The 14,549-nt window shown below is 39.4% G+C and overlaps 2 protein-coding genes across 3 annotated transcripts in view; one reads left to right on the top strand and one right to left on the bottom strand.

Annotated features, from left to right (window-relative positions):
• The window catches only part of fads2 (fatty acid desaturase 2), a 7,844-nt gene extending 3,880 nt beyond the window's left edge, over nucleotides 1-3,964 (top strand). The window contains exons 5-13 of the mRNA XM_010783645.1: nucleotides 1,168-1,269; nucleotides 1,339-1,464; nucleotides 1,540-1,600; nucleotides 1,682-1,758; nucleotides 1,956-2,053; nucleotides 2,434-2,530; nucleotides 2,620-2,699; nucleotides 3,180-3,305; nucleotides 3,522-3,964. Of these exons, the coding sequence (XP_010781947.1) occupies nucleotides 1,168-1,269; nucleotides 1,339-1,464; nucleotides 1,540-1,600; nucleotides 1,682-1,758; nucleotides 1,956-2,053; nucleotides 2,434-2,530; nucleotides 2,620-2,699; nucleotides 3,180-3,305; nucleotides 3,522-3,573 (819 nt within the window). The 3' untranslated portion in view covers nucleotides 3,574-3,964. The remainder of the gene's footprint in view (nucleotides 1-1,167; nucleotides 1,270-1,338; nucleotides 1,465-1,539; nucleotides 1,601-1,681; nucleotides 1,759-1,955; nucleotides 2,054-2,433; nucleotides 2,531-2,619; nucleotides 2,700-3,179; nucleotides 3,306-3,521) is intronic.
• A 76-nt stretch (nucleotides 3,965-4,040) lies between these two features.
• eps8l2 (EPS8 signaling adaptor L2) lies at nucleotides 4,041-13,373 on the bottom strand. Of its 2 annotated transcripts, none has more exons than XM_010783643.1 (16): nucleotides 13,214-13,373; nucleotides 12,131-12,210; nucleotides 11,860-11,969; nucleotides 11,688-11,758; nucleotides 11,465-11,591; nucleotides 10,423-10,511; nucleotides 10,249-10,323; nucleotides 9,273-9,421; nucleotides 8,900-9,068; nucleotides 8,780-8,814; nucleotides 8,578-8,683; nucleotides 8,296-8,415; nucleotides 7,239-7,311; nucleotides 6,965-7,136; nucleotides 6,028-6,160; nucleotides 4,041-4,920 (listed from the first exon to the last, which is right to left on the bottom strand). In XM_010783643.1, the coding sequence occupies exons 1-16, from the start codon at nucleotides 13,367-13,369 to the stop codon at nucleotides 4,843-4,845; spliced, it is 1,743 nt and encodes a 580-aa protein (XP_010781945.1). In that variant the 5' UTR covers nucleotides 13,370-13,373; the 3' UTR covers nucleotides 4,041-4,842. The 2 variants fall into 2 exon arrangements, with proteins under 2 accessions (XP_010781945.1, XP_010781946.1); XM_010783644.1 differs by having other exon boundaries at nucleotides 11,495-11,591.
• Between the last annotated feature and the right edge of the window lie 1,176 nt (nucleotides 13,374-14,549).

Raw genomic sequence — 14,549 nt, 5'->3', positions numbered from 1 at the left:
GCAGGGGGGTCTGGGGGGATTCTCCCCCAGGAGATTTTTTGAAATACTAACATCAAATACACATTCTGGTGCTCTCTTGAGAAGAAAAATAAATAAATATATATTAATACACGACGTATTTAAAAAAATGAATGCCATTTTAGTTTTTTGTTACTTTGTTCTGAAAGCTGAACCTGCTGCTCCTCACAGAGAGGAGAGGGAAGAGGCTGTGTGAATTACTTTACATTGTGGATAAGGGTGGATAGCCCCCATTGTTCTGTGTGTCAAAATGAAAGACAGCCCACACACCTATCAATCATCAAACCATGGGGTCTTATAGTTGTACCGATGTATATAGAGATGTACTACAGCAAAAGTATTCTCTGTCGGGACTTTCTGCAACAACACCACGCCGTTATCATGATTCTGATTGGCCAGAAGACATTATCAAAGATGTTCTATTGAGAAGACGATCACTACGTGACAAAAGTGTTCAAAACCATTTCTAGTCTTCGGTATTTCCAGACAAGTGGCTACTGAAATCAATCTTACTAACTGCTGTCTGTGCAATTTACTCCGCGCGAGTTGGCAGACTTTATTTTGCTTACTTTAATATCATTTTTCATGGTGGGGCTAAGCCATTTATTGGTATGGCTGTAGCTTACCCCAGCCATACCCTGACCGCAAATACCTCATTCCTTCTGTTTACTTGTATCCGAAATGCTTCTCGTTTTGCGCTGTCCTCCCGTTCAAATGAAATCGCCGCCAATCATATTTCCAAGCTCGCGCCAGGGGGGGGGGTTACAAGGCTCGCGTCTTGTGCTGCATTCACTTGCACTCGGACATTAGAGATTTTCTCTCAAATGTCCAATGAGCCACAACTTTTCTTTCAAAACAAAGCTGCCAAATGGGGTGGCAGCTGGGGTGGCAAGGCATTTTTCTGAGGTGGCAGCTGCCACCCCGTGCCACCCCGTAGAACCGCCACTGGTCTGTGCCCAACTATAAATTAAGGTAGATGCTATATGCACCTGGGCAACTATATTGTACAATGCCTGGGTGTGTATATTACATGTATGGCAAAGAAACAACGCACCCAGTTGTCCATAGTAGACAGTGATATTTACACCCAGGCGTACATTTGATTATGTTTTGAATATATTAATGCTTTTTTCACTTCTTCTTCTGCAGTTGCAGGCTGGGTGGCTGCAGCATGACTTTGGCCATCTGTCTGTCTTTAAGAAATCCAGCTGGAATCACGTGTTGCACAAGTTTTCCATTGGCCATTTGAAGGTAATTGGTATTCCTAATCCTATTTTCAATGACGTTTTTTCACGGTTATTAAGAGATTGTTTTTCTTAGGGTGCGTCTGCTAACTGGTGGAATCACAGACATTTCCAGCATCATGCTAAACCCAACATCTTCAGTAAGGACCCTGATGTCAACATGTTGCACGTCTTCGTGGTTGGAGCCACTCAACCAGTGGAGGCAAGTTCAGTAAAAAAACAAATATATACAGTATTTTACCAGACTCTCATTCTAACTCTGTTTTCTCTGTTACAGTACGGCATAAAAAAGATCAAATATATGCCCTACCACTACCAACACCAGTACTTCTTTCTTGGTATGTTTCCTGGTGTCATTTAAACAAAATTGAAACTGTAAAACTTCACAGGTATAACTGTTATTTTTTCCTCCCCTATAGTTGGACCCCCGCTACTCATTCCAATTTACTTCCATGTGCAGATCATACGCACCATGATTTCACGCCACGACTGGGTGGTAAGATGCTGTCTTATTGTGTTACAGTGCAGATTACATAAGCAACATTTTCTGTCTGATAACTGAATATGTATGCGAGAAACCCCTGAGACGCCAGTGAGATAAAAAGTCTGATCTAAATTATTTTCTTCTTTGTTTATGTTTATGACTTAAGAAAAGTAGATATTATATCTAATTAACCTTCCTCTCTTTTGAAGGACCTGGCTTGGTCTTTGTCGTACTACCTTCGCTACCTGTCCTGTTCTATACCCATGTTCGGCCTGTTCGGCTCAGTGATGCTCATCACCTTTGTCAGGTAATCAATACAACCCCAACACACACACCTACTGTAACACAATCAAATACTGACATCTAACCACTCATACATGCCTCTTGTTTGTACCTATGCTGCAACGATTACTCTAAACAAATCAAAAAACAACCTAAAACTCAAAAATACACATTTATTGTCACTTAAACTGCGAGCTGCAAAAAATGTTATGCTAGAACAGGATTCCAATGATACCCAAAAGTTGATATTTTGTAAATGTTTGATTCATAATATAATCGTTTTTACATAAATTACAAAAATAACATTATTTTCAACTAACAAACCCTTTATAATGTAATAGAAGCCGACATGTCATCAACCTGGATCACATGGTTATTCCTGACTGGTGTTGTTGTGAATGGCAGGTTTTTGGAGAGTCACTGGTTTGTGTGGGTGACTCAGATGAATCACCTGCCGATGGACATCGACCACGATAAGCACCGGGACTGGCTCTCCATGCAGGTACCCGCGGGTTTTTAGGGGACAGTCCACAGTGATCTGTATGTGATGCTGATATATTCATTTGTATTTTTTCTCGCTCTCTGTTTTAGCTAAAGGCCACCTGTAATATCAAGCAGTCCCCCTTCAACGACTGGTTCAGCGGGCACCTCAACTTTCAAATCGAACATCAGTGAGTCAATGATCTAGTCTGAGTAGAGCATGTGTTCATCAGCTCAAAAGCTTGTAGGAAAACAATCAAAAAGATCTTCAAATAAATGAGAAATAATCATCTTATAGATACAAAAAGTATTACAAGTCCATCATTCTTGAAATCTGAAAGCATGATGATCTTCAAGAATTAAGTAGCCACACCTTTTTAGTTTCCAGATAAAAAGAGAACGTTTTTAAAGATTTGTATTTTTTTATTATTTAGTTTTTATTTGAAGAAATTAGTACGAAATGATTTGAATACTATACTCAGCATAAACATTATACAGTATAGCTTCATTGAATAAAGTTGGAAAAAGCTAATATGCTATTAAATATATTATAATAAACTGACAGTGAAATAAGCTGACTTTAAACAACGACCTTGATTTCAATTTAAAATGATAACATTATTTTTTAAACATGTCCGATGGACGCTTTCTGTTCCGTTTCTCGTCTGAAGTTTGTTTCCCACGATGCCGCGCCACAACTACCATCAGGTGGCCCCACTGGTCCGTGCTCTGTGTGAGAAACATGGGATTCCTTACAACGTCAAAACAATGTGGCAAGGCATTGTTGATGTTTTCAGGTAAGTCCCATACTAAAAGTAGTTTTTCATCTACTGCTGGGAAAGGACATGTTGAGGTTGTCAACAAACAAAAGAGAACAGTTAAACAAAACAAAGGTATGAAACCAACCGACAGATTAATGAGGGCTATAACTAAATAAAATGTTCTTGCTGAACAAAGTTAAGTGATGAACCTCTTGCCTGATAGATGTCGTGTGTATTTTTGTTTTTTTCCAGGTCACTGAAGAACTCGGGCGACCTCTGGCTTGACGCGTATCTCCATAAATGACGTCTTTTCTCTACACCGTACCTACAGGAAGTTTTTCTCTTCTACTGCATCGTACATTGATTGTATCTGTTCGGTTTTATACTCCAGTTGATAGTACGGGAATGATCCTTTCTTAGTGTCGTTTTAGTATTTTCAGATTCAGTGCGCAATGTTTGTGCTCACAGGATTTCTCTGAATTGCCTTACAGCGCCTTGAGCAACAGTGGTATGGTGTTATAGATACAGTTGTGAAAATGGATTGTGAGGTATTTTAAAGTGATGTTTTTTTCATTATCTATCATGCTGAAACAACAAAAAATGACAAATCCTGTTTAATTGAGGATAAGTTATCATTGTACTTAATGGAACTTCTTTCTTGATCTTACATTATACAATAAAATAACTTTTGACTGTTTCTCCACCTCTGGCTTTATTAATCCAGTGACAAACACAGGAAATACAGTAATTACAAAAAGATGAGACATCAAATATTTAACAAGATATTTTTTTATTGTACTGTTTTTTCAAACTGTGTCCCATTATATTTACAACCCCTTGAATGCATGGCCCAAATCTTCATTTAAGTATTATTATCAGAGCAACACACTTTCATGTTTTCCTTATTTTTCCTGTATGTGCTCAGCTTACACTGCAAATATCATGCTGCTCCAAAACAACATAAATGACAGTATCTCACTGTTATGTACAATAACGTCATGAATGAGTTTCTCTTGCCAGAATGTCTGAATTCTGATTAAAAACATTATTTCTATTAATACCTACAGCTGAACTGCAGTTAGTAAGCAGGATTGATGAGAATACTTCTGACATATAGTTTGCGATTTATTATTTATTATAGTTGTAAACAGTAATATGAAAATAAATGGCTATATATCAGAAAAGGTGTCAAACATTCTGGCACAGGTTTAGTTATGCTATAGCTAAGATCTACTTATTGAAGTCATTCAGTAAACAGCCACAATATTGACAATGAGCATAAACATTGACCACACTTCAAATATGCACGATACATGCATGGTGTGCTTACACATGCTCCCACACACACCCTCTCAAAACTGTACATGGATTCACATTCACCCTCTTTCATACAAACAACAATGAAAACAGAAGCAACATAATTAGATAAGAAAACACTGGAATACATACATATTGGGTGATACAAAATAAATATACAATTAAAAATGTATACAACATTTCAGTATGTTCCACTGTAGGTGATCATTGACAGGAGCTTGATTGAAGAAGCTTCTGAAGAGGGGAAAGCGTCCGTTCAGTCTTTGCTGCAAGAGTTGATTCTCTCCTGCTGCCGCTTCATGACCTCCTGCAGCTCCGTGTCTCCTTTGCTCTTCTGCAAAGGAAGGAAGCGCAAGAAGACTTGTTTTTATTTATTGTTTATGAATTTTTCTCCTTTAGTATTATGCCAAACTGCTGTTTAAGGATTCCCTTATTACAAAGAGAGACACAGGACCACAAGCTACTCAATAAACAATCTAGTGCCTTTTTAAGAAATGCTCTGTTTAGACGTGAATCTAAACTTTTCTTACCTTGGCCTTTATTACAGCAACAACAAGGAAGTACACACAGTAACTGATCCTGTCTGCTTTTGAGGAGATTTGAGGATCACACTGGATAATTAACGGAAAGGTACTTAGAAAACTATATGTTTTGTGTTGATAATATAAAAAGACAACAATTCATTACATGGATAACAGATTGACTTAAAAAATAATATTTTAAAAACAGAAGTTGTTAAAAGTGAATTGAAACGGTAAAGGTTAGAAAGAAAATTTGCATAATCCTAACGATTTTTATAAATACATGACCGGCTCTAACTCCTTATCCTGGGCCAATACTTTTAATAATGTTAGTTTTTAAAATACCAAATATTTTTCTTTGTTAATATTGTTTTTTTATCCCCTCCATATTACTCTAGACCAGTCTGCTTTGACTTAGTCAGGACTCATTGCTTCACCCTGATTTGCTAATTAAAACCACAGGTGATTTTTTTACAGTGTAAGATCTGAAGTTGTCACTCTCATGAGTGTCTCACAAAGTGTGTATGTAATACTTGTGATATCTATTTACTGTATCATGTCATTTGCCAATTTGTTGCAATTGCGTTTTGTGAATTTATGAATCTGCATAACTGCGGATTATTATGTCATTATCCATGTGGGAAGCTGTTTAATTGTCAACGAATCCCACCTAGTCAGTTCTGACCTGATTATAATACGAGGATGACTCTCAGCTGAAACAAACTTTTAGTAAAGTGACTTGTCTTAACATGCCCTGAAAGACATTGAAAGCTGAGACAGGATGGTATTATTCAGATCTAACAAACACGTTTTACATTTGATACAAGTGAGTTTATATTTTGTTTTGGTCTAACCATAAAAGAAACGGCTTTGTCGTAACAGGAGTGTTAGCAGTTGGCTTGCATGTGTGTGTGACAAACCTCCAGCAATTCTTTCTGCACTGTGATCTGAGAGTTGACACGATTTCCTTCGTCTCCACACACCGCCTTCAGCTCCTCTTTGTTGAGGGAAAACAGCTGTGCTCCAGTCAGGATCCCCAAACATTCAATGGTGCTGTGGAAAGTCAGGAATCTCATTATATATGAATGTAATGAAATTATAAATGTATACATAGTCTCCAATAGTGAGTTGACCATCCAAAAAATATCCATAATGGCATTTTTAAGACACAGATGTAAACAACAGCAACAATGATGAACTGATTCTCATTGGTGTCGGTTTGGCTGATGTTGCGCATAATGCCTCATTGGGGTTTTAAAGGATAAATTAAGCCGAACCATCAGTAAGGTTTTTTCAAATACATGTTCTTCCTAATTAATCCTGAAAGCAGGCATAACATCACATTTTATGACAATCAATCCAATATTTGTTGAGACATTTTAGTCAAAAATAACCTTTTTTTTATTGGGAGGGATGAAACCCTGTTTAATGGTCACAAATGCAGAGCACACAGTGCACACAGTGAAATGTGTTCTCTGCTTTTAACCCATCCTAGTACCATGAGTCTAGTGCTAGGAGCAGTGGGCAGCTATTGTACAGCGCCCGGGGAGCAATGGGAGTGAGGGGGGAAGGGGGATGTCCGGTGCCTTGCTCGAGGGCACCACGGCAGGGCAGGAGGTGAACTGGGACCTCTCCAAGTAGAAGTCCACACTCCATATTTAGGTCTAGTCTGGGGACTTGAACCGGCGACCCTACGGCTTACAGTCCAAGCCCCTACTGACTGAGCCACTGCCGGCCTGATGGTAGTTTTAGAGGAAAAGTCAGGATATCAACAATGTTTTTTTTTTAAAACATGAAGGTATTTTAGAGGAAAGGTATTTGGATTTCCTGGATAGTTGAGCATCGGGGGTGACTTACGGTTTCGAGAAACCTTTTGCGGTGAGCCACGCGGTCACCTGCTCTGGGGTTGAGTCAAGGTTGAGCGGTACATGAATGCTGGTTGATCCCACCCCACGGTACTTTTTGACAGCCGGCTGGTTTTTGTTATGGATTTTCTCCAATAACTCACTTTGGACCTTCTGCATCTCTTCTGCAGAACACAAAAAGGATGGTAGCAGACGTTAGAATCAAGCAACCATTACTCTTATCTGTTATTCTTGGATCTGACTTTGTGATGTTTGTATTCACTCACTTTGATCAAAGGGTTTACCATGTTTGAAGCTGCTTCCAGGGCTCAGAGAACCAGGAGATGTCGTCCCGTAGCCCTAATAAACACACACACATAGCAAGTATACAGTTCATGAGAAAGCCACCGCAGCCACTATTACTCCAAAAACAGGTTCTTCTCTCTCTCACTGGTGGTTGATACATTTTTGCCCTGAGGCCAAAAGAGAAAATATGTGTGTGAAAGAATTTGGCACCAGGAAGAGTAGCTGCATACAGTATGAGAAGGGCGTTGGTAAACCTGCATGCAGCGTGATGATTTGTCCTGTAAACAACAACCTGTGTCTAGGCTTTTTACTCATCTGATTATTTTTTTGAAATCTCTGTTATGTCTCTTTATTATGACTTCTTCACTTCAAATGTGTTATCTGTTTGTGTCCTTATCATCCCTTTTACTTTTAACCCAGATGTTACACTTCCTAGCCGCGTAACAAATGAATAACAAGCAGTGATAAGAAACCTTGACCTCTCCTGTTCCCATCACAGAGATGAAAACTGACAATTATAGTATAAGTATAATAATGTGAACTCAACTATTCACTCATTATACTTATTTTTTTTTTTAAATTGTTGTCTGTATTTCTTTTTGTTTATTAATTTATCTTCTTACTGATACTTACTGTTATTGCATTATCACCATGTGCTGTTGTTACACTAAATATGGCTCCACTCCCGGACAAAATAAAGGATGATCTAATCTTATCTAATTTTAGCTCATTTGATCTAATCTTAGTTTATTTGATCTAATCTTAACAACAAGCCTGAAGTTGTGTAGCTGAGATAAGGATGGTGAAAGGGATCATGTCCTGTTGCTGCATTTCATTCTATTACCTACATTTGTTTATGTGTAGCTGCAGGAAAGATTGCCCGTATGAACGCTTCAAAAAACACCACACAGCTACAAAGTTCACTCAGAAAGGTCAAGCATACATTTTTACAAAGTCATTATAAAAGTGGCCAAGTGTTATGGCTGTTCCTCTTATAATGTACTGTTATTGCACCACTTGTACACTACAACAGGTCACCTGGTTATAGGCGGCTTCTGAGTCCTCGATCTTCACAACTTCCAGGATGTTTGCCGGGACATAGCCTGCCTGACCGCTGCGATTTCGTAGTTTCCACCACTGTTTGTTATCCTCTATCACCTGCAAGACACATTTCACATCTCAATCCAGTCCATTCAAAACTTGAAAGCAAGTCCTTAGTGTTGGAACTGACATCGTCATGCTTGAGGACTGCACATATCAATTCGTTCACAGCTGCATCAGCATTTTGTTTACATTTTGAACACATGTCTTTGTTTTTACCTCGAGGATTTCGTCCTGCAGCACCGACAGCTCGTTGGCATTCCGTGCTACAAAGTGGTAGTGAATTTTGGCATGTTTGCGGGTGGGGGGCATCCCGTTGTATGACCTGTTAAGACACATTGTATCCTCTTATTTCAGTTTGAATGGTTTATTGAAATGTATGAAAGAGACAGCAAAATGTATGAAGGACTTTATAACTTACCCATTTGATGAGTTTGAGGAATGAGTTCCATAATACTGTAAAAGCAGAGGAAATTGTTACATTTTTCAGGTGTTAGGACCGGCAATGGTAGCCAAATCCACAGACAAACAAAACCCTTACATCCTCAGCTGAGTGCTTTTTGTAATCGGGGCTGGTTGGAGACCCCGGTGGCCCCTCAAGTCCTTCTGTCTCCCACGGGGCCAACCTGAAGTAGTCCGCTGGCGGCTCCCAGCCATTACGAAACTTTGGGTGATAAGGAGGAGCGCACTGGTCCCTGGGCCACTCCGCTCTGCAGGAAGAGGGACAGGAGGGTCATAAGGTGAACTTTAAGCTACACATCAACACCACAGAGCCATTAGTAATTATGCACCCAAGTGTCCTTGCTCCCAATGGTCAGGCCAGTGACGTCAGGGTGTGACTTTGTGTGTGCACGAGAGGCAAATTGTAAAACACTTTGAATAAAAGTTTTATTTAAATACACTCATATGTTCACCTAGGTTTGTTCCATCCATCCCCCATTAGCTCAAAGATGGTCATCTCTTTGGGGGTGAGGTGTCCCCGCAGGAAGTCCACGGTTTCTTTGGAAAGGTGCGGGGAGATTACTGAACGCGCCAGTTCAGGACTTCCATAGCTCTGCAACACCTGTGGATGCATCCAGAAGTTTATTGAACAATTACATTAAGTGCTTTTCAACAATTTGGTGAGAAGGCAACTTAATAAGATATTCCAATTCCATTATTATTTGTTTGCATTCAGAAGACACAAAAGTAATATATATTGGGTGAAAACAACAGCAGCAAACTAAATATATATATATATATATATATATATATATATAAATATAAATATATTATAACCCTATGTTAACGCATCACAAATATCTGCATCTTATTTACATTGCAAAACAATTTAAAACCGAATACACATGTATCCAAAGCTTCTGCATGTTGGGATCTATTGTTGAGGACAGCTAGAGATCGACTTTGAATGATACGGCTACGGCTTTCTCTTGGTCTTATCAAGCAAATCCATGCTGTCCAGAGGTTACTGCACCATATCACCTGGCAGAGCCTAATCACAGCTCTGTGTTTCTATCCAGCAGTATCGAAGGTGTGGCCGTACACTGAGGCTTGGGAAACCGGCTTTATGTAAGTGTGGCTGCACCTAAATCAGAGCTGAAAGCTACGTTGCTCCAGTCTGGTGTGAGTTTAACAGAGCGACAGTGGGTGTGGTGCCAGAAAAAATGAAAACAATAGGAGGAATGTCTGATGACAACAATGCAAACCCTAGACGGCTTTGATTCTGTGTATTTAATAAAGCTTCGTCAGATGTGCTTTCTGGCCCAGTCAACAAAGAGGTTATCTAATGAAATGAGTAACTTATTTATAGAGTATGAGATGATCGTCCTTATAATGCTATATCCACCTGCTTGACATTAGACACTTTTTCCACATATGTGCAGCTCTTACCAGCTCCAGAGGGCCGAAGAGGAAATGAACCAGCTCAGACGCACTTGGATTCTGTATGTGCTTCTTCAGTTTGGCCTGCAGGGGGCACAATGACAGATGCACAGTGAGAAAGAGTTGAAAAGAGAGAAAAACTGATGAACAAAGGTGGAGAGGTTAGGAGCTGTGATATCTCACCAAGAGGTTGAGGGCCAGCTTCAGTTTCTGCAGGCTATCAATAACCTCAGCTTCAGAGGGGGGCTTGGCTCGCAGGGTCAACATGCCCTCTGTAAACAAGCAGAGCAACAATGACCACACACAGACTCCAGAGTTACCGGCCCTCCATGCAGACTTATTACAGACTGGATACAGGTTTCACTTTATGGCCAAGGTTTACAGAAATCCTATTGTTTGATCTCTACTAAAGCTTGCAACTTTTTATTATGGTTAGTGGTACACTTATGGTTAGTTATAAACAGCTTTACAGCTGAAAACTTCACCTTGACCAGAGAGTAGAAGAGAAAATGTGCTACATTAGGGTTTCTTATGTCGTATGACTCGAAAGGTCCTAAAATTCACATAACCACCGAAACCAGAGACATATATTGTTCTTTTGAATTGTAATTTTAGGTGCATGCAAGTTCCTTATTACATCAATTATGATAAATCAAACCTAATAAGTTAAGTTTTAACTTACGTTTACATACAAAAAATATTCTCTATGTCTCGGTGGTCAGGGACAACACACACCTGTGTTATCTATTACCAAATGATGTGTAGAAACACAACACGTCGTGTATGTGTGTTTGCGCCTCACCATGCACATACAAAACAACACATCGATGTTTGGCGCCACATGTATGTATGTTGAAATAAAGACACAGCATCACAGCACTGCCAGTTTTGGTGGTTAAATATTACTCAGCAATATGTTGTAAAAATACTTTGCAGTTATAATTTGGGAGAACAGTCGATAATACACTTTCACTTCATAAACATGTTGTTCCAATCTTTTGGAATTGGCAATATTTTGACTTTGTTGGTCATAACCTCAGTTATGATGAGTATTGTTTTACTTTAAATAACTCCAAACTGGTCACTGCTACCACACACACAAACATCACTAGATGATGGTCCTAGGCCGCAGGACACAAGAGGGCACAAACATGGTGACGTGAGCAATATGAACATATTGTCACTGCATTCCTGCCACCGCATGAAAGAAGAAAGGGCGACAGACCTGCTGGTCCTTTCTTCTTATTCTTCTTACTCTTGTTGCGGTGGTTGAGCTGAGAAAAGGCATCTTTTGCCTTTTGCAGCCGTGCCACAAAGATCTCTATGTCATCCAGGGAACAGTTGAGGATTTGCTGAGGGAGACAAACCCTGAGGTTAAGTATGATTAACATAGCATTATGAGGCTGTGTAATGTACTCACAGGTGTCAGTGTGGATAAAAACTCTCACCACATCCTTCTCAATCCGCTGAGCCAGCTTTTCATGTGACTCCATGTCATTTTGTCCAGATGCTCGTTGATCTACATTCACACACAAAAGCTCATGTGAATGCAACTATTGAATAAAATGTGAGCATGGCATGTGAAAGGACATTTCTTTTAAGAACCTGTCCAATTCTTACGTTGTGTGTTTGAGGCTGCCACACGTCCCTTTGCAGCGGGTGAGGGGCCCTTAGGGGCCGAGGGGGGGAGGATGCTTTCTCTGTGACGCTTCATTTTCTCCTGGTTCACCCTAGAGGAAGAGGAGGAGGCATCGAGAGATTAAGTTAGCTAACTACTCATTAAAGGTCAGTGTGTGTGTGTGTGTGTGTGTGTGTGTGTGTGTGTGTGTGTGTGTGTGTGTGTGTGTGTGTGTGTGTGCGTGTGTGCGTGTGCGTGCACCACGGTTCTCACTTGAGAGTCTGAAGCCTCATTTTCTTTCCATGCTTGTTGTCTCCAATGGCACTGTCTATATCAGCATGAACCATCTCAGCCTGAAGGAAATGAGGAGAGACACAGAGTCAAACTTTAAGAACATTTGTAGCTTCAAGGCTGACAGCAGATTCCCTGTCAGACGCATGTAACCCATCTAGGCCTTAGAGATCAAATTACGAAATTGCAATGTCAAATGAAATGCTAAACTTTCGAAGTCTAATATCTCAATGCAATCTATCAGTAAAATCCCCAGTAATGATTAATTCTACATTATTCAAAAAAGGAAAAAACAATCATCATTTTGGTAATAGGCTGTACAAACCAGCCCTAACCCTGTGTCTACGTATATATGACTTGTGATGCACTCAATAATGCTTGCTCATAAAAAGTGTGAAATAATTATATTTAACTGACTACTATTCACATAAAGCCAAAACCAAAATCAATACGATGTTTTATTCATTGCATATAAAATGGGTATGGTGCTCACTCATTTGACTTTTATATTTGTTTGTATTTAATATTTGAATGTATTGTTGTATCAATGTGTATGGTCTGTGGTTTGGTCTGGTCACTCGTGCAAAAGGGATATTAATGCCACTGAGACTTTTACCTAGTTTGATAGAGGATAGTAAAGATAAGAACCGTTTTGATATTCATTTACTGAAACAGCGCAATATGTAATAAACCAAAGTTTTTTATATTCATTCTCGTCAGCTTTTATGAGCCTGATATAATGATCGACAGTCTCTTGTAAACTATTTCTTTGAACTTACCAGTAGTGTTTTGAACTATAGAAAGGCAGTGTCATTGCAGGAAGTTATAGTATAAAATCCTTTCAGGGATGGATCTTTCCTTGAACAAATATAGTTTAACAAGTCTTGTAAAAATGTAAAAGGATACACTCTAGCACACTGCCACAAACTGCACTGAAATCTGACCTGGCGCTCCAACAACAGCAGCTTGGATTTACGACGACATCAAACACAAAGCCAGCCGATCATGCAGAAACGATAAAGGACGCAAACTGAGCCGAGGCCGCGGCATTAAACCCAGACTCACCTCCACCTCGTCACAGTGGAAGAAGTGGATGTCAGGTTTGTGCTGCTCATTGTCCTGACACACCAGCAGCAGCACAGAGGGGTAACGTGTTTGATTCAGGACCGCCTGACTCATGTGGATGGTTGGGAGGGGGAAGTTCTCCAACTCTTCCTGCATCACAACAGAATAATGGTTAGAGAGGAAGAGGTGGAGGCAGAGAGAAAGCAAGATAACATCAGAATAGGCAAAGTCATCCGTAATGTAAAAACAAAACACTAAATATTTTTGTAAAAGTGTTGAGAGACGAGAAAATTAAAAGTACTATCAACTCTACTGTTACCTTTGGACAAAACTGTTTCCTCCTGCTTTAAGTCTTTATGCTAAGCTAAGCTAACTGCCTATTGGTTGTGGCTTTATATAAAGCAGATTTTATCAATATCTAATTTAGCAAATAAGATCAGAACCATTCCTTTAAATGTTATTCAATTAGTGAATCGACACAATCATAATATTGTCATACCGTATGACAAATACATAGAAAAGGTTTTTAAAACTTAAAGAGGCATCTTTGCAATTCAGTACTGTAAGGTTACAATATAGGGGGACTTGTAAGAGACAGATTTCAAAAAGTATTCGATGCACGAAAGGCAAATAAATCCTGACTTTAGCTCCAAAAAAATCTGGATCAAAACATTTGCATAATGGAAATGTAGTTCAATACAATCCAGAAGAACATCAAAGCAACGCACAGTATTGAAATGGTTGCATGTAGGTCACTATCGGCATATATTTTTAAAGCACAATATAACTCAACCATTAAAAAGTGGAGTAACACCTTTAGCCATAAACTTCAACATTGTATTTCAATATTTTTATGAATATAAATGTTAAGATGTACCTTTTTATGTATAATCAGTGCTTATGAATGTTGTTAAGAGTGAATATGAACAAAACATGTTAAAGGTGGGGTAGGTAAGTTTGAGAAACCGGCTCGAGATACACTTTTTGTTATATTCCATGGAATGCTCTTAACATCCCGATAGCAATGAATATCTGAAGTGCTTTGACAAAAAATCCATAGAAAAATGTCATCTGTGGAAGCCGTAGTACTGTAAAAAGCACGACCAATCATTTTAGCCGGCCCGGCTAAAATAACTGGATGGCCTACCTGCCTGTCAGCCTTCCATCTGTGCACAAACTTATCTCGTGCCCTCATTGATCATGTGCGCGTTCGTGTGTGTTGGAGGAGGGGCCCTGTAAGGAAGTGGCAGATTTTTTCCGGCTGTGTACTTTCAAATTCTAGCGCACTCAAGCTGGTTTCTCCAAAATGAGCTACCCCACCTTCAAGTTATGTGTT

The sequence above is a fragment of the Notothenia coriiceps genome, unplaced genomic scaffold, assembly GCF_000735185.1.
Source record: "Notothenia coriiceps isolate Sejong01 unplaced genomic scaffold, NC01 NC01_scaffold00025515, whole genome shotgun sequence".
Lineage (NCBI taxonomy): Eukaryota > Metazoa > Chordata > Actinopteri > Perciformes > Nototheniidae > Notothenia > Notothenia coriiceps.
This window is presented reverse-complemented; position numbering and strand designations above follow the sequence as displayed.